Below are 20,382 nucleotides of genomic sequence, written 5' to 3'. Positions count from 1 at the left end.
GACTTGACAGCCGAAACAACCGCAAACGTTTTGTGGAAGAATTACCTGTTGCCCTATGGGTGCCCTGAAAAAATTCTCACAGATCAACGATCTGCCTTTAAATCCCAACTCTTCCATGAACTATGTTCACTTCACAATTGTCAGAAGATGAGAACAGCAGAGTACCATCCTCAAGGTAATGGACTTTGCGAAAAAATTAACCAAACCTTGATTGAGATGTTGAGAGCTGAACCACCTGCTAAAAGAACTGATTGGCCAACTCTACTACCTCAATTAATGTATATTTACAACAACACCATCCATTGTTCTACGGGATACACTCCATATTACTTTATGTTTGGCCGTCAAGGAAGATTACCTTCAGATCTCACCTTGGATGTACAAGTTCCAGATTCCATAAATCCTCTACCACAAACTGATTGGGTCAGTGAAGATCAAAAACGCCTAACTGATGCCCAAGAGTTTGTTCAGATTCGCATGGCAAATGTACGGCAAAAGCAACAGAAAGACTATGATCAGTCTGCAAAAGCAGAACCTTAAATCATTGCACCAGTAAACTGCATAGTAAATGGGAAAGGGAACCCTACGTCATCACAGCTATTCCCAATCCTGAGACTGATATCTACGAAATCACCAGGAGAACAGAGCACCACAAATAGTGCATCGCAACCGTCTCAAGCTGTGTTTGAAGGAAGAAGCTCCAATCCAAGAAGAAACTCCATCCACAGAGCAAGTGTCTGAAAAGTCACCTGATCCAGAGGAACCAACACAGTCTATTGTAAAACTATTATTGGAATCAGATCCCCCTACATTTGGTTTCTTATGCCGGGACATAACTTTCTTGTTCCCGCCAAGACTAATACAGCCCCACTTCAGCCGAAAGAACTACCTCGTGAAGCTCAAGAAGTACCAAGTGACCTTGAACCAAGGCCTACAGCTACTTGAGAGATCTGACCGGACCACTAAATGTTAGCCGCCTGCCCATTTTAGGGAGTACCTACAACAGCAGCCATGGAGGAGACTTCCATCCCTTTCAGTTTAACTGTGATTACATGCTTTAATCATTTGGAGCTACAGAGCCAGAGTAAGTGACTCATTGCATTGATTGTTTGCCTTGCCCTAAGGACTCTCTAAAGACTCCTTTTTTTGCAACGTTCAAGTCATGTGCCCGGAGATGGACATTGATGCACTAGAGCCCTCCGTGATGTTCTAAAACCTTTGTGCTTCATGCCCTGGGAACGGACTCATTCCTGTGAGCCATCTGAGTAGTTTACTTTTTGTTTCATTTTTATGGACTATACTGGTCTAAAATGTTTGCTGTACCAGGTCAGCGCCCCAGTTCCCCAGTTACAAGACAAACTACGGCCCTTGTCACTCATTTTAATTTTGTGATGCTCCTCATATATATATGTGCCTAACCCAATTCTCTTGCAGCCCAAAAAAAGAGAAACCACAAGAATGGGTTAATGGTATATGTATATGCATGCATGCGCTTTTTGTGGTTTTCAGGTGATGCATCATTGTGGCAAGAGTGCATCGAGGGCAACTTACGTTAAAGAAGGGGGGGATGCAGTGTCCTGAAACACACTGCTTAATGCTGTGATTGTGTTTCATGTAAACTGTCCTTGTAAAGATGTTCTCATAAAGTTGCATAGGGAGTGGGAGGTTCTAACAAGCCTCCCAGGGCTAACTCCGCCCTACACTCAGTGTGTTCAGAAAGCAGGAAGAAGATCTGTGTGTGATGCCTGAGGACAACCTGCACCTCAGCTTCCATCTTGGAGGGTTACAAAACCTCCATAGTTAATTCTATGTACCAGCCCATAGAAGCAAAAAGATCACAGTATCTCCAGACAACTCAGAGAGGTAGTGAAGATATTGACAAAGGAAGGTAACTGTTGTGTATGTGACTCCGGCCTCCTTTGCATTATGTGGGGAGTAGTGATGAGCGAGCACCAAAGTATTCAGCCCAAACACATTGCTATATTCGTGTGCTCGATCGAGCACCCAAGTATAATGGAAGTCAATGGGAGACAACCAGGCACCCCCTGCTCGGAAGAGAAGAGGGTGCCTGGTTCATAATAAAAGGTTAGAAATTGATGGATACAACCACACAAAGGCTATATACCAAAAGCCAGATATGTGCCCAATCTATCCATGAGACAGATGACAGTCAGCATACCTTACAATAGCAGCCTTGTGCACTATGAAATATTACAAACCAGCTCTCATCTGACTGAGAACCAGTAAACCTCAAAGATATTTTGCATCTGTTGGATGGCTTGGGTGGACCTGCACACCTAGATCAATATTATAAGGGCGACAAAAAGTTTTCCGATTGTCCTAACATAATATTCAATAACCTTTCTATACAGTTTTGTCATGTAAAAACGAATTTTCATAAACATGGACTTATGGGAAAGACATGCAAAAGAGCAGAATCTGCCTTCTTTTTCAGCTGTCATAAGACTATGAAAACCAATGGATGGCACCATGGAGTTATGAACAGCGCCCTCTTTAGGTTTTACAGTCTTATGACAAGTCTAATATTCTTGTCAGAAGACTATGAAACCAATAAAGGGTGCTGTTCATAACTCAATAGCGCCCTCTATTGGTTTCATAGTCTTCTGACAAGAATATTAGACTGATTCTTATGACAAGCTTATTAGTGTAGCCTTTTGCATGGAAAATTCGCGATTCAAATATTCGCGATCTACACTAGGATGATATCTGACACTGGGAAAGCTGGGTAATAACTCAGTGATAAAATCTGACACTGGGAAATCTGGGTAATAACTTTTGATCTACACTGAGTTATTACCCAGCTTTTCCAGTGTCAGATATTATCACTGACTTGCTACATAATTATTACATAATATTCACTATATTGCTATATATTAGTTTTCACCCTCTTGTCTTCCGAGCAGGGAGTGCCTGGTTGTCTCCCATTGTATTATTATTATTATTATTCGAGCACTCAAATCTGCCGAGCATAGTGATGCTCGATCCAAACAGGTATTCGGCCGAGCATGCTCGCTCATCACTAGTGTTGAGCGCGAATATTCGAAAAGCGAATTTTTTTCGCGAATATCGCAACTTCGCGATTTCGCGAATATTTCGAATATAGTGCTATATATTCGTAAAAACGAATATTGGTTTTTTTTATTACAAAATTACAGTACACATATAATTGATTGTTTCCCAAAGGTCCAAAAGCTCAGATCTTACTCACATTGCCTAGAAAGTGATTGAGGCGCGAATCTTCGTAAGGCGATTTTATTAGCGCAAATGCGAATATCGGCACTTGTCCCAGAACAGAGGCAAAGGGCTTTGCATTCATACATTAGTGAATTGAGTTGCGAATCTTCGTAAGGCGATTTTATTAGCGCACATGCGAATATCTACACTTGTCCCCAGAACAGAGGCAAAGGCCTGTGCATGTGCATTCATATAGTATAGCACCATATTCGCGAATACTTCAAACTTCGTAAAATTCGATTTATGAATATTCGTATTTTTTATTTTAGTTTCCACCTTACAGATTACATTGATTTGTACTCTGTCAACTACTGTCATCACCCCCCACTGTTTCTCGATTGATTCCCAAAAGTCCAAAAGCTCAGATCTTACTCACATTGCCTAGAAAGTGATTGAGGCGCGAATCTTCGTAAGGCGATTTTATTAGCGCAAATGCGAATATCGGCACTTGTCCCAGAACAGAGGCAAAGGGCTTTGCATTCATACATTAGTGAATTGAGTTGCGAATCTTCGTAAGGCGATTTTATTAGCGCACATGCGAATATCTACACTTGTCCCCAGAACAGAGAGGCAAAGGCCTGTGCATGTATATAGTATAGCACCATATTCGCGAATACTTCGAACTTCGTAAAATTCGATTTACGAATATTCGTATTTTTTATTTTAGTTTCCACCTTGCAGATTACATTGATTTGTACTCTGTCAACTACTGTCATCACCCCCCACTGTTTCTCGATTGATTCCCAAAAGTCCAAAAGCTCAGATCTTACTCACATTGCCTAGAAAGTGATTGAGGCGCGAATCTTTGTAAGGCGATTTTATTAGCGCACAGGCGAATATCTACACTTGTCCCCAGAACAGAGGCAAAGGGCTTTGCATTCATACTGTATGAATGCAAAGCCCTTTGCCTCTGTTCTGGGACAAGTGCCGATATTCGCCTGTGCGCTAATAAAATCGCCTTACAAAGATTCGCGCCTCAATCACTTTCTAGGCAATGTGAGTAAGATCTGAGCTTTTGGACTTTTGGGAATCAATCGAGATACAGTGGGGGGTGATGACAGTAGTTGACAGAGTACAGATCAATGTAATCTGTAAGGTGGAAACTAAAATAAAAAATACGAATATTCGTAAATCGAATTTTACGAAGTTCGAAGTATTCGCGAATATGGTGCTATACTATATGAATGCACAGGCCTTTGCCTCTCTGTTCTGGGGACAAGTGTAGATATTCGCCTGTGCGCTAATAAAATCGCCTTACAAAGATTCGCTCCTCAATCACTTTCTAGGCAATGTGAGTAAGATCTGAGCTTTTGGACTTTTGGGAATCAATCGAGATACAGTAGGGGGTGATGACAGTAGTTGACAGAGTACAAATCAATGTAATCTGTAAGGTGGAAACTAAAATAAAAAATACGAATATTCGTAAATCGAATTTTACGAAGTTCGAAGTATTCGCGAATATGGTGCTATACTATATGAATGCACATGCACAGGCCTTTGCCTCTCTGTTCTGGGGACAAGTGTAGATATTCGCATGTGCGCTAATAAAATCGCCTTACGAAGATTCGCAACTCAATTCAATCACTAATGTATGAATCATACATTAGTGATTGAATTGAGTTGCGAATCTTCGTAAGGCGATTTTATTAGCGCACATGCGAATATCTACACTTGTCCCCAGAACAGAGAGGCAAAGGCCTGTGCATGTATATAGTATAGCACCATATTCGCGAATACTTCGAACTTCGTAAAATTCGATTTACGAATATTCGTATTTTTTATTTTAGTTTCCACCTTACAGATTACATTGATCTGTACTCTGTCAACTACAGTCATCACCCCCCACTGTATCTCGATTGATTCACAAAAGTCCAAAAGCTCAGATCTTACTCACATTGCCTAGAAAGTGATTGAGGCGCGAATCTTTGTAAGGCGATTTTATTAGCGCACAGGCGAATATCAGCACTTGTCCCAGAACAGAGGCAAAGGGCTTTGCATTCTTACATTAGTGATTGAATTGAGTTGCGAATCTTCGTAAGGCGATTTCATTAGCGCACATGCGAATTTTGCATCTCATAATATGTATTATGCGATGCGAAAATTCGAATTATCGCATATGCGAAATAATAACGAATTTGAATATTCGCGAATATTTTACGAATATTCTTTCGAATATTCGCGAAATTTCGCGAATTCGAATATGGGACATGCCGCTCAACACTACTCATCACTAGTGGAGAGATCTCAAGCTATCAGCTACCCACCATACTTAAAGACAAAAGGCTCATTTGTCTGAATATAGTATTCCTATAAAAGGAAATTGAAGTATAGGATTATACGGTACAATAAAAACAGCATTAACCTCCAATTTGGAGCATTGAGAGAGAGAAAGACTGATTGTCATACAGGACTATTCCCAATGCAACTCCTGAGAACTAATGGGAATCATTGTAAAAGCTTCTCTGATGTAAATTACTTTTCATACATTGATAACCTGTAGATCAGCTTCAGTAAAATACCAGGAGTTTCTTTTAAAATTCTAGTCTCTTTATTCTATATCATCTTACCTACTACTCTCAACATTTGCACCTAACGGTGCTGGCGTCATGAACCAGGGGCCCAGCCACAAGCACCCTAAACATCACCACCATCAAGGGCATCTCAACCAACATCTGGCTGGTGTTCCCTGCAACAGAGAGTGCACCGGAAGATCTCGTGTTGTCTTCCCATCCACTGCACTGCCGGCCCCAAGGTACAACTAAACCGTGAGTACTACTATCCTCAGGCACCTTATCACTTGTATGCTCATGCCCACATCATCCTTAGGGAACCCTGGCACGCTGCACTATCTTCAGGATCAGCTGTTTCAGGGAGCTGCTGCTCTCAGCGGAACTCCCAGCACAGTACCGTACACTGTATAGCAGTTGTGCTTGGTATTGATGCTCAGCCCCATTCACTTCAGTGCTTGCTGGGATAGGTGATTAATAGTAATTACTGGATAACTCCCATTAAGGCTGGCTTAGTTGGTTTGTTGAATTGTAGGTTAGTCACTCAGTATATTACTATTTATATTACTATATAAAATCTGCCAGCAGACTTGTATTCGGCAGAAGCGGTTCCATTAAGCATACATTTTACAGGTTTATATGGAAGGGTGGAGGTCAGGTGATCAGTATGTACAGTCGTGGCCAAAAGTTTTGAGAATTACATAAATATTGGAAATTGGAAAAGTTGCTGCTTAAGTTTTTATAATAGCAATTTGCATATACTCCAGAATGTTATGAAGAGTGATCAGATGAATTGCATAGTCCTTCTTTGCCAAGAAAATTAACTTAATCCCAAAAAAATCCCTTTCCACTGCATTTCATTGCCGTCATTAAAGGACCTGCTGAGATCATTTAAGTAATCGTCTTGTTAACTCAGGTGAGAATGTTGACGAGCACAAGGCTGGAAATCATTATGTCAGGCTGATTGGGTTAAAATGGCAGACTTGACCTGTTAAAAGGAGGGTGATGTTTGAAATAATTGTTCTTCAATTGGTAACCATGGTGACCTGCAAAGAAACGCGCGCAGCCATCATTGTGTTGCATAAAAATGGCTTTAGAGGCAAGGATATTGTGGCTACTAAGATTGCACCTCAATCAACAATGTATAGGATCATCAAGAATTCAAGGAAAGAGGTTCAATTCTTGTTAAGAAGGCTTCAGGGCATCCAAGAAAGTCCAGCAAGCTCCAAGATCGTCTCCTAAAGAGAATTCAGCTGCGGGATCGAAGTGCCACCAGTGAATAGCTTGCTCAGGAATGGCAGCAGGCAGGTGTGAGCGCATCTGCACGCACAGTGAGGTGAAGACTTTTGGAAGATGGCCTGGTGTCAAGAAGGGCAGCAAATAAGCCACTTCTCTCAAAAAGAAACATCAGGGACAGATTGATCTTCTGCAGAAAATATGGTGAATGGACTGCTGAGGACTGGGGCAAAGTCATATTCTCCGATGAAGCCTCTTTCCGATTGTTTGGGGCATCAGTAAAAAGGCTTGTCCATAGAAGAAAAGGTGAGCGCTACCATCAGTCCTGTGTCATGCCAACAGTAAAGCATCCTGAGACCATTCATGTGTGGGGTTGCTTCTCATCCAAGGGAGTGGGCTCACTCACAATTTTGCCCAAAAACACAGCCATGAATAAAGAATGGTACCAAAACACCCTCCAACAGCAACTTCTTCCAACAATCCAACAGCAGTTTGGTGAAGAACAATGCATTTTCCAGCACGATGGAGCACCGTGCCATAAGGCAAAAGTGATAACTAAGTGGCTCGGGGACCAAAACGTTGACATTTGGGGTCCATGGCCTGGAAACTCCCCAGATCTTAATCCCATTGAGAACTTGTGGTCAATCCTCAAGAGGCGCGTGGACAAACAAAAACCCACTATTTCTGACAAACTCCAAGAAGTGATTATGAAAGAATGGGTTGCTATCAGTCAGGAATTGGCCCAGAAGTTGGTTGAGAGCATGCCCAGTCGAATTGCAGAGGTCCTGAAAAAGAAGGGCCAACACTGCAAATACTGACTCTTTGCATAAATGTCATGTAATTGTCGATAAAAAGCCTTTGAAACATATGAAGTGCGTGTAATTATATTTCACTACATCACAGAATCAACTGAAACAAAGATCTAAAAGCAGTTTAGCAGCAAACTTTGTGAAAACTAATATTTGTGTCATTCTCAAAACTTTTGGCCACGACTGTACTACGAGTTGCAGACAGATGAAAAGTAGAGCACTATAAGGCAATAGAAATACAATGGAGTCTAGACAGATTGAGGATGTGGATATATGGTGGACTATGGGGTTATTTATGTTTATGTGAATTTGTTTTTATGGATGTATTGTGTAGGGGATGGGGGGAGGGGTAACGTGTAATAGACAGTTTTGGAGTACGCCCCTGATGAAGCTATAGGTGTGAAACCCGGGTCGGGCTGTTTGAGGACGCGGGATATTTGTTCAATACGCTTGTTTTAAAAGACTCTTGTGAGTACAATAAACCACTTTTATACATTTTTGATGGTTTATCCCTATGGAAACAACCTTTTCCTTAGGACTATATATCGTTTGAGCTGATATAAAGGGAATAAGGAGACTTGAATTCACTCAAAGTGCCTTAACCTGCTTGCGCTTGTGAGTATAATAGCGCAATTGTAATAAGATCAAAATAGCGGTATTTCACTATCAGAGCACTTTGATGTTCCACAGGATGTTTTAAAGTAAAGGACAGCTGTGGACCCCGGTTTCCTCTTGGCGTGGTGAGAGGGAGCATACCTGTATCTTAGGAGGAGGGAAAACGCGCTGTCTCATTTGTCCATTGATGCTGTGTCCATAACTCCCATGGGAGTTACAGAAACTGCATAGCATGGTGAGCAACGCTGTCTCTGTAACTCGAGAGCTATGGAGACAGTGTCGATTTCTGTGTTACACTGTGTTCTTCGCCCAATTTGACATTCATGGGCATTACGGAAATAGCGCAGCACAGCCTGCTAAGCTGTTTCCTTTTAGCCACATATGATGAGTAGGTTATGATTGAAGTAAAAAATTGGGCATCAGGCATCATATGGTATATGACAATACCTTTCTAACCAAGCTAGAACCAGCCCTGTACCTGTCATGGATCCAGAGATCTCCCCATTCATTGCTCCAATTGTTGTGTTAGATTCTCACAGGCTGGTTGTTCAGGGGCATGTCCTTTATGCTGTAGCTCCTCCCCTGTAACTGACATAGCTTCTAACAGAAGATATGGCCGGTGGCAGTTGAAGATTTAAACTGAGTACGTGGGACCACCTCAGGAAGGTGGACAAAAAATCTGAAAATAACAAACAGCAGGTGGCACTATACAGATACATTTTATTGAATAACTCGGTGGCTATACTACATTTTTAATTACATGCAAGTACAAAAGTATTTAGATCCAGGTGCTGGTTTAAAAAATATAGAATATGCTTCGTGGAACAACCCCTGTAATTAAATAGATACTGAGGCAAATAAGTTTGAGTTCATTATTTTTTATATTATGTATCTTCAGCACTAGAAAATGTGCTTGCATTGTAAATCACAGATTAAAAATAGAGTTTGGATTACTCTTTAGCAGGTGTGACAATTGTGCTAAATCAACATTTTTTAAAAATCAGAATATGTGTATGTGCAGTTCTCATCAAAATCCTCTTGCAATTCATATTGCTGAGTACAGGATAACTGGAGGAAAACTGGGAAACTGGATTACAAAACCGTTCTGGGGGTAAATCTGGATTTGTTAATGGCGCAGACACATTACTGTATGCTTATTTTGGCATCACAACAATGTTTCTGGTTTTCTGTCTTTTTAAATACTGGTAGTTGTTTCTATGCCAAAGTCCCTGTACATGGACAACATTTTCATGAAAGAACTGCCAGACACACTGGTCGGACCAGGCACATATTTCCAAAAGGTTGCATATGGATGGAAACCTAGTAGTTACAGTAAATTTACATAAAATAAATTGGCGCACTGATTGATGATAAAATCTGTCCCACAGTTTCTTTCTTTAAAAAAACAGCTACCCTTATCTGTGTTTGTGGGGGGTATGATCTTTGGTGTAACATATGAATAACAATGGTATCATTAAGTATTAGTAAAGCCGAGAAATTTGTTTATTAGTGCAATATCATTCAATTTAAAATTCCCTAGGAGAAAAGAGTGATTGGGCATTGGCCAAATATCTTTTTTAAATTTATTTTTTATAGTGTTTATTTATAGAAAGCATTTTAAATTGCAAAATTCTCCAAATCCCAAAGGGATACAGAAAACAAAGACAACCAGACGACACGTCCGTACTCCAGTACTTATACAAGGATCCCTGTATGGGAAATACATCAGAATAACACAGTGGCAATATGTTACAAACGAGAAGGCAGTCCAGTGATACACCATGGCATGTTTACTTGTACAGGACCAAACAACCATTCACCCACACATTCATACATCCTGGAGTCCCAGATCCCTGCACATAGATGCAGATAGTGCCCTGCGCACTTAACCATAAGCCCCAAATCTGATCGAATCTATCAGGAGTTCCCCTCGCTACATAAGTGAGTTTGTACATGTGCAGGTCAGCATTTATCAGTTGGATCCAGGAACCAAGGGTACGGTTCTTTGGTGGTTTCCAATTCAAAAGGATTATTTTCCTCCCATAGAACATGAGTAAACGGAGCAACTTCCTTCCATATTTGGTAGGAACTATTTCTGCCACCAAACCCAACAGACAGACTATAGGAGGAAGTATCCCCGGAAGCCCCAACTTCGAGGAGAAAAAATCTGAAATCTCACTCCAGGTCCCCCGCACAGGACATTTTCATACCATGTGATATAAAGATCCTCTCGGCTCACCACACCTGGAACAAGAAGGGTCTGGTTGCTTACGCATATGTTGCAGGCGCAACGGAGTGAGAAAAACCCTATGCACCCACTTAAGTTGAATGAGCTGGTCACGAGCACTTATTACAGTGTTCTTCCAGACAGGGCTCAGTTCCTCCAGGTGAGACGCCTCCAGCTCTGGGATATCAACCTTCCAACGCTCGAAGGAGCGACGGATCGGCGAGTCTTCCATTTTCATAATTTCAGCATAGAATGATAAGATAGGTTTATAAGGTTGTTTCAACCGAGCCACAGATTCAATGGGGCCACATTTCAAACACAGGGATAAGGATTTGAATTGGGCCTTACAGGTGTGCCTCAGCTGGAGGTACCAATAGAAACATGTATGGGGCAGATTGTATTCCCTCCGAAGGCTCTCAAATGAACAGAAGACCCCATCCACATACAATTGAGTAAGGTACTTCACACCCTTTTGGGGTCAAAATTCATAGTCAGATAAGTGAAACAGTTTTTGCAACTTACCAGGAAAGATTAAAGGACCTTAACATGTATAGCTTGGAAGAAAGACGAGACTGAGGGGATATGACAGAAACCTTTAAATACATAAAGGGAATCAACAAGGTAAAAGAGGAGAGAATATTTAAAAGAAAAAAAACTGCTACAAGAGGACATAGTTTTAAATTAGAGGGGCAAAGGTTTAAAAGTAATATCAGGAAGTATTACTTTACTGAGAGAGTAGTAGATGCATGGAATAGCCTTCCTGCAGAAGTAGCTGCAAATACAGTGGAGGAGTTTAAGCATGCATGGGATAGGCATAAGGCCATCCTTCATATAAGATAGGGCCAGGGGCTATCCATAGTATTTAGTATATTGGGCAGACTAGATGGGCCAAATGGTTCTTATCTGCCGACATATTCTATGTTTCTATATGTAGATATACCAGTAGGTCGTCGACGTAAAGCGAGATCTTTTCCTGTATTCTCGCTATAGACCATCCCTCAATCAGACCCTATCCATTAACTAATTGGGTAAGTGGTTCCATAACCAGGGCGAATAATATAGGTGATAAGGGACACCCCTGTCTAGTACCTCTATGAAGGCCAAAGGGGCGTGACAGATACCCATTAACTCTAACCCTTGCCATAGGAGCCTGGTATAGTAATTGTACCCACCTTATGAAGGATTGGGGGAAGCCTAGACAGCGCAATATCTCCCACATAAAATTCCTCTCAACCGAGTCGAATGCCTTCTCATTATCGAGAGAAGCAATCGCTCGGGACCCCGCGTTATCATGTGAGATCTGTAAATTGGTAAACAATCTTCTAAGATTAATATCAGTGGTCTTACCCGGCATAAAACCAGATTGATCCGGATTAATCACTGACAAAATTACATCTCTGAGACGTCTAGCGAGAAGTTTAGCTAGGATTTTTGCATCTACATTCAAAAGGGAGATTGGTCTATAGGAGCTACATTGGTCCGCAGGCTGCCCAGGTTTGTGGATTACCACAATAGTCGCCTCCATAAATGATAGGGGCAATCTGCCAGACTCAAAGGCGTAGTTAAGGAGTTTCAACAACTGCACACTTTGTTTGCCTATATCTGCCATTCTACCGGGAAACCATCCGGACCAGGAGACTTCCCCACCATCATGCTTTCTATCGCCGTCCTGACTTCCCCCACCTCAATGGGAGCGTCCAGAAAAGATCTGTCTGCGCAGGAAAGAGGTGTAAGCTGGACTTTCTTCAGAAACTCCTGAATATCAATAGCTGTGTAAGGCATTTCAGAGGTATATAGGTCAGAATAATAACAGGCAAATTGAGTACAAATATCACCTGGTTGGGAAAACTGAATTCCCTCCGCATTAGTAATAAGGGTAACCACTGTCTGCGGAGTTTCTGTTTTCGCTAAATAAGCCAAAGCTATCCCATTTTTATCCCCTTCCGAGAACACTACTTGTTTCTGATACAATAGCTTCTTCTGAGTATAATCTAGTAGATGAAGATGATATCTCCTCTGGGCCTCTTCCCAATCTCCTCTGGTCTCAGGGAAAGGATTCTGAGTATAATCTTTATCTTTGTTAGCTATTTCTTCCTCTAGTTTGGTCCTAGTACTTACTAATTCTTTCCTATGCGAGGCAATGGCATGTATAAGTGTGCCGCGCTGCACCACTTTAAAGGCCTCCCATTCAACAGTAAGATTAGCTGACCCTTTATTGGAAGCCCAATAATCAGTTGCTCCCTCAAAAGCTGCACAGGCCACCGGTAACACCTTCAACCATTTAGCATTTAGACGCCACTGCCTATCTGGGGGTGCCAGCGGCATATCCAAAATCACGAGTAACGGGGCATGGTCAGAGATACCCTGTGGGAGGTATTCCACCTTAGAGAGCCATGGCAAAATCTCCCTGCTAACAAACACCAGATCTATACGGGACAGGGTATCAAAAGAAGCCGAGTTACAGGAATATTGACGGTCATTCGGGTGAAGAAATCTCCTTCCTTCCGTCAGAGCATGGGCATTGGCCCAATTGACAAGTGACCTATTGTGCGAGGCCTGGGGACGGAGTCTATCTGCAATCGGGTCTAAAACCGCATTGTAATCACCCAGCATAATTAGAGGATCAGTCGGCAAAGTCGATACCCTTCCCATAATATCATCCAGTACCCCTCTCTGAAGGGGGGGGGATATTTAGGCCCACCACTATGTAGTCTCTTCCCCGCATAGCCGCATGTACAATAACATACCGCCCAGACAAGTCAGTCTGCACCAAATGTAGTTTAAAAGGGATTGATTTAGATACTAGGAATGATGAACCCACCCATGAACGCTTTAACGCCAACAGTCTTTGGCCTCTTAAGTGAGTCTCCTGCAGCAATACCATATCTGCTGAAAAATTTCTTCAAATAATTGAAAACAAGAGACCTTTTCACTTTATCATTAAGTTCCCTGACGTTCCAGGAGATAAAGTTACAGCACGCCATCATGAAATAGGGCCGACCACATACTTCACAAGAATCCCAGGACATCCAGGCCATTCACATGTCCACGCACACCACAAGACAAAAGACAAACATACATAACATTTAGCAACCCTTAACAGTAGCAATGTTAAGCATATCCCCCACCCTGCCCAGACCACCCCAACCTTTCTGAGCCTATCATCCCAAACTTAAGGCTAGCAATCCCTGCTAATTCGAAGAGGACCCAAGAAACATATACTAAACAGTCCCCAATTTTAGACCTGAGAACATATACTGTAAATCTACAGTAAGTGAAGACGTTTAGACTATCTTCAGCTCCCGCAGATAATTTGGACATCTGTACAGTGCACCATAACATTAACATTAAGGCCTAGGGGGCCCTGGAATCTCAGCCTCTCCTGTCAAGCCAGTCCAAGGCCTTCTTTGGAGTAGTGCAGAATTTTACAGAGTCACCATCTTGGATCCTTAAGCGAGCTGGATACAGCATAGCATAACGGAGGCCCTTTTCCCTCAGGCGAGCCCTCACCGCAGAGAACTGGCGTCGCATATTTTGGACCTCTGAGGAAAATTCCAGATAGAACGAGATCCTGGAGTTTTCAAATCTAATATCCTGTATCTGACCAGCCACTTCCAGGATAGTATCACGGTCCCGATAATTCAGAACTTTCAATCTGAAGGGGCGTACCGGAGCCCCGGCGGCAAGGGTTTGGTAGGTATTCTGTGCGCTCTCTGTGGTGGAAAGATCTATGGCATCCAGACATTTTTTAATAAGTTGCTCTGCAAAGATCTCAGGCGACTGGCCCTCAGCCCTATCGGGTAGGCCCATAATACGTATGTTATTTTGCCGATTACGGTTTTCGGCATCATCCACTTTTGCTTGCAAGGCCTTCACCTGTTGCTGCAGGGCTCTGACGTGATTTTCTCCCAAGTGGGCCACGTCCTCCACCTCACCCAATCTCCTCTCCACCTCAGTGGTTCTGTCACGGATTTTATCGATGTCATGCCTAAGACAGGTGAGGTCTGACTGTAGGTGGTCTATTTTAACTGTAAAGGTGGACTGATACTGTGTGATAGCCGACATTATTTTACTCAAGTCAATCGCCTCTTGGTCAGGTGGAGTATCAAGACCCTTGTCTTCGGTTTGACTCATGACATCCACAATTAATTTAGGAGAAAGGGGCCCACCAGAAACGCCCGTCTTGCGGCCCATCTATATACTGCTTAAAATGGGGTGCCAGAAGAGGTCTGTCACCCCTCAGACCCCAGTGGAGCAGGTGATCTCTGGGTCAGTCAGTCCAAGCTCCCACGGAAAGCAAAGCACAGTGCAAAAGGGACCCAGCCACTCCTATGGGCCTCAGTAGTAAGAAATAATACAGTCAATGTGGTGTAGAATCCCAGCAGCCTTCCCCAGTACCTGTTGAGGATATGCTGTCAGCCGAATCTTCAAGTATTGGTGTCGTCCGACAAGGAAGCGCAGGCTTCAACTAGGTAGATTCAGGTAGGGACCCAGAGTAATAATATTAGGGCCACTGGTCAGCCCCACAGGTCCACAACCCCTTTCACATATCTATATAAATCCACGGCACACTCGTATTTAGTAGATTAGAAAAATTAATGTTTTATTATTGTGTCCAACACCATCACGGTTATTTGTATAATAGAAGCAGGCCCTGCTTCTATTATACAAATAACCGTGATGGTGTTGGACACAATAATAAAACATTAATTTTTCTAATCTACTAAATACGAGTGTGCCGTGGATTTATATAGATATTTGATAGTGGCTCAACAGCCTTTCCATTGTGCACCTCCTTTTTGGGATATATTCCCTTACTCTGTGACGGGGTGCCTTCCAATTTTGTCTCACAACCCCTTTCACAGCCCAGGATCCAGTGGCGCTGCATCTTCCATTCACCGCAACAGCTCAGGCAGGTCACGGCATGCACGCCCAATCTGTCACCTGTACCCGCGCAGCCACGATCCCCAGCAAACCGCAGTTTGGATTTCCAGGGGCACAATGAGGAGGGAGTCGGGGGAAACGACCTACCCGCTCACCAGCTGTCACAGTCCCCAGTGAGGAGACAAGTGCCGACAGCCCGAGTCACAGGAATCCAAGATGGCGCCAGAACATGCAGAGCGGAGACAAGTAGTAGGCTTTACCAGGTAACGAGACCCAGGCGACTAAAAATATAGCCCCCAGACAGCTCTGTTTCGCTTAAATAAAGGAAAAACAGTTCTTTAACATAGAAAATAGCACGGATGGCCAGGATAAACAAAGGATGATAGAGGAGCCGATGCCAGAAGCATCCTCACTCCATGACAGTTAGGCCAAATATCTTTAGCATTTTTGAGTGGTGTCATTAGGAAATTGGTGAATCAGCAAAGACGGATTTGATCATCTCCTGTCACAAATTTGATACTTATAATTTAAAAGAATTTTATGGTTCTTTTATTTTGATGGTTGATCCTTAGAATAGGCCATCAATATCTGATTGGCTGGGTCAGACACCCTGCACCCCTGCTAATCAGCTCTGTCCATTATGTGCAGTGGCCAGAAGTGGTTACAGTAGTCCTGCTCCCATTCACTTCAGTGGGAGCAGCACTGCAGAAATGAACTCTGTCCACATCCCACTAAGGACAGAACTGTAGTTCTGGTACTGGAGCTAATTGGCAGGGGTGTGGGGTGTTGGACCCCTGGCAATATTGATGGCCTATCATAAGCATTGGCCATCAAAACAAAAGGACTGTAAACCCACTTTAATCCACATTCTTAATTCAAAGTCAACAAATCTATACACCTACTTCTAGCATAGCTAAAGATTTGTGATGCCATTTACGAATTCAGTATTATGAAGTTTAATTATCAGTTTGTCCCTTTCTAATACATAACTGTCTGTCATAGATCTACACTATGTGAATTAGGTTTCCTTTAGTTCATGAATCAATTTACACTATTGAACAGACAGAAGGAAAAGTAATGAGCAGATTTGAGCATAACATAAAAGCTTAGATAGTATTTGATATTGAAAGTTTGTGAATCCTTCAGAATTTTCTAGATTTCTGCATAAATATGATCTAAAACTACACTAGATTTTCGTACACGTCCTTACATTAGATATAGATAACCAAATCAAACAAATAAGTAAAAAATATTAGACTTGGTAATTTATTTATTGAGGAAAATGTTCCAATATGACATGACTGTGAGAGGCAAAATTATAAGAACCTTTGCTTTCAGTATCTACTGTGGCCCTCTTGTACAACAATAACTGCAATTAAACGTTTACAGTAATCACTGATTAGCCCTGCACATTGGCTTGGTAGAATTTTAGCCTATTCCTCTGTACAAAACAGCTTCAAGTCTGTTATGTTGGTGGGCTTCCTCTCATGAACTGCTCACTTCAGGTACTCCCAAAACGTTTATATTGGATTAATGTCAGGATTTTGACTTGGCCAATCCCAAACTTTACCTTTTAACTTGACCATTCTTTGGTAGAACAACTTGTGCGCTTAGTGTTGTCTTGCTGCATGTCCTCTTGAGATTCAGCTCACAGACAAATATCATGACATTTTCCTTTAGAATTAAATGGTATAATTCAGAAATCATTGTTCCATCAATGACAGCAAGCTGTCCTGGCCCAGGTGCAGCAAAACAGGCAAAAACTGTGACACTACCACCACCATGTTTCAAAATGAAATACTGTAACTTTTCTTATGCTGGAATGCAGTGTTTTCCGTTCTCCAAATGTAATGCTTCTCATTTAAACCAAAAGGTTCAGTTTTGGTCTCATTCATCCATAAAACATTGATCTTTTGAAAACTGCAGATAGACAGCAATGTTCTTTTTGGAGCGTCATTTCTCGCAGTCCTTTCATGCACACCATTGTTGTTCAGTGTCCTCCTGATGGTGGACTTGTGAGCATTAACATTAGCTAATATGAGAAAGGCTTTTAGTTGTTTAGAGGTCACCTTGGGTTCCATTATGACATAGTGGACTATTACACGCCTTGCTCTTGGCATGATCTTTGTTTATCGACCACTCCTGGGGAGGGTAATAATGGTCTTCCTCCATTTGTACACAATCTATCTGACTTTGGATTGGTGGAGTCCAAACTCTTTAGAGATGGTTTTGTAACCTTTTCCAGCCTTATGAACCTCAACAGCTCTTCTGAGGTCCTAAGAAATCTCGCTTGTTTGTCCCATGATATACTTCCGCAAGCATGTGTTATGAAAATCAGATAAGAAATACCTAATCAATAATAACCTAGATGGCGGTTATCTCTGCCACAATTGCTCATCCCCATACAGATTAATTGTTTTTGGGCAGTAGATTGCTGTTTACACAGCACAACCTGCTGGCCAGAAATAATTTATATGACGCATTAGTGATGCTTGCAACGAAAGCATCATCATTTATTGGATGATCGTGGTGCCTTTACACAGTGAAATTATAGGGAACAAGCAGTCCTAGAAATACTGCTTCTGGATAACTGTCCCAACTATCAGCCTATATAAAAGAACCTATCGAAATATCAGGAATAACCCAATAAGAATATGCAAGCCTCTAGGTATTGCCTCTCCTAAACATTGTTTTGCTTAGAAGCATTTACACCCTTCTAGGATTAATGCTTTATGATATTTAAAACTTCCATTCCCTCTTGCCCTTTGGAGTCATATAGCATGAACATAGCAAAGTAATATCTTGTAAAATCAAGTGTTTCTTGTATTTCTGGTACTGTGACCTTTGAGGTTATCTTTGACAGATTCATTTTGTGCTCCTTAGAATTCCAAGTTGTAGCCCCTTGAATTGAAGCATTATTAAGCATTACATTCAATTTAACCTTACTCAGTTTAAAATTTCTACAAGCCCTGTTGCAGGTTTTAAGATATATGTCATGCTCAAAGCCATTTCTTCAAAAATTGGGCTGCTATGGAGTGTGTCACAGCCCAATATAATAAGACCTGAAGGTACAACAAGCAAAGTTACAATATATATGATGCAGCTGTCAATGGTCCATAGAAAAAGGTCAAGCAGATATTTAAAAGGTCAGAAATTGTGAAGTTCCAGAACTCTGGGATGTCTGAGAGCAACTTGTCACAACCCACTGAAGGCTCCTAGCTATGTCTTTGGCTCCAGAAAAATGGTTGTCACTTTTTAAGTCTTTTCAAGTTGTCAACTACTGTATAACCAGTAGAAGATCTCTGACTGGAATTGTTTTTTTAATAGGAATGTGTCATTATTAATTGTTCAAAATCACATTTTAATGTTAAACACTTTTTGGTAATTTTTTTAAATTTTGCATAAATTTTCTGTATCAATAACTATTTTTAAAAATAATATCTCTCAATTTTCACACTGTCCACTATGCCTAATAATATGTCAAGGTCCCTTTTCAGCAGTCATCTTATTATTATTACAGGCAGTGATGACAGATAACACCTATACGTATATACAGCAGAACAGGATCCCCCATGCACAATAGGTGATGGTCACAGCTTATCTATTCTCCCCATAACGTGACCTCTGCATAGGTCACAGAGAATGCCAACAACACTCTCCCATAGATGTTAATGGGTCCTCTACAGTCTATTGTGTTTATGACCCATGTGGCTGCCGTAAAGCCTATCTCTAAATGCTAAAGAACAGGAAGGTCCTCCTGAAGGTGTCATGCTCCTACATCACGTCCTCTTCCGCGTCGAGTCCCCGAAGCTCTGATTGGCAGAAGCTCTGTTGTCCCTGGCAGCCTGCTTCAGCGCCTTTGCCCCGTACTTCTCCACCACCTCGTACGCAGTTGCCGGCAGCTTAAGCCACTGGCCTCCAGGGCTTTCCTGCATGATGAGAAAGTCCTGCTTGATGTGAAGAGGCTGTTGCTCAGCTGGGAGACCCTGAGCGGACAGGCTGCCAGTGGACCCCTCTCCGCCACAGCTGGGATCAATAGTCCCACCACTGTCTGCTTCTTGCACAGCTATGTCACCTTAGAAGCCCCTGTTCATCAACCACAGAATCCCCAAAGAGATCGAGCAAGAGGCTCAAGATGACTTGAGCGAGTTGCAAGACCCCCAGCATGACCTTGACCGGGTGAAGAAACCTCAGTGGGCCACCCTGATCAGAGTCTACACCCATCTTGGTTGTGTGCCCATTGCCAATGCCGAAGACTTTGGACGTTACTTTTGTGCTTGACACAGCTCTTATTGTGACACCTCTGGTAGAATTAGGAAGGGCCCCACGCCGCTCAACCTCGAGGTCCCCTACTATGAGTTACCCTCCAATGACCTTGTAATAGTTGAATAAACGTTTCCATCCTTTATCTGAGCTTGCATGTCTTCATTTCTACTGTACAAAATGATTGTAAAGATACCACCCGGGGAGGTGATTTAAAGGAAAAATCAGCAACTGGCTGTAAATTCTGTACTACTTTATTCTGATACATAATTTAGTGAGGGGGGACTTGAGCTTGCGAAAGAGGGGAGGGAAGTTACTGGAGTACAGGGAGGCATACGGAGGGGTAATGTACACTTCAAGGTACTTCAGCGTGGTATCCGACTACTGATAAGGAAAGTTGCTTTGGAGCAATGCTAAATCACAGAGTGTATAAGGACAGGTAGGGCCTCTGTCTTAGAAGTGTTGACCTTGGACCATTAGATATTTTTATAGAGCAGGTCGTTAAGAATGCAGCTATACCTAATATGTCTATTTTTAAATTTTGGGGAAAAATGTTGTTTTTGTGTTGCCAATTTCTGAAAGCCAT

General features: G+C 42.1%; 1 protein-coding gene across 1 annotated transcript; it reads left to right on the top strand.

The window, feature by feature from the left end:
- The first annotated feature begins 15,749 nt into the window (after nucleotides 1–15,749).
- Nucleotides 15,750–19,925, top strand: LOC122931431 (cytochrome b-c1 complex subunit Rieske, mitochondrial). Its single transcript, XM_044285505.1, is given in 5 exon segments — nucleotides 15,750–15,796; nucleotides 17,214–17,275; nucleotides 19,357–19,431; nucleotides 19,434–19,612; nucleotides 19,614–19,925. Coding segments are annotated over 5 exon segments (675 nt in total).
- Nucleotides 19,926–20,382: the final 457 nt, after the last annotated feature.

Source organism: Bufo gargarizans, chromosome 3 (genome assembly GCF_014858855.1).
Source record: "Bufo gargarizans isolate SCDJY-AF-19 chromosome 3, ASM1485885v1, whole genome shotgun sequence".
Classification (NCBI taxonomy): domain Eukaryota; kingdom Metazoa; phylum Chordata; class Amphibia; order Anura; family Bufonidae; genus Bufo; species Bufo gargarizans.
Note: the sequence above shows the minus strand (reverse complement) of the source record. Positions and strands in the feature narration are given on the sequence as shown.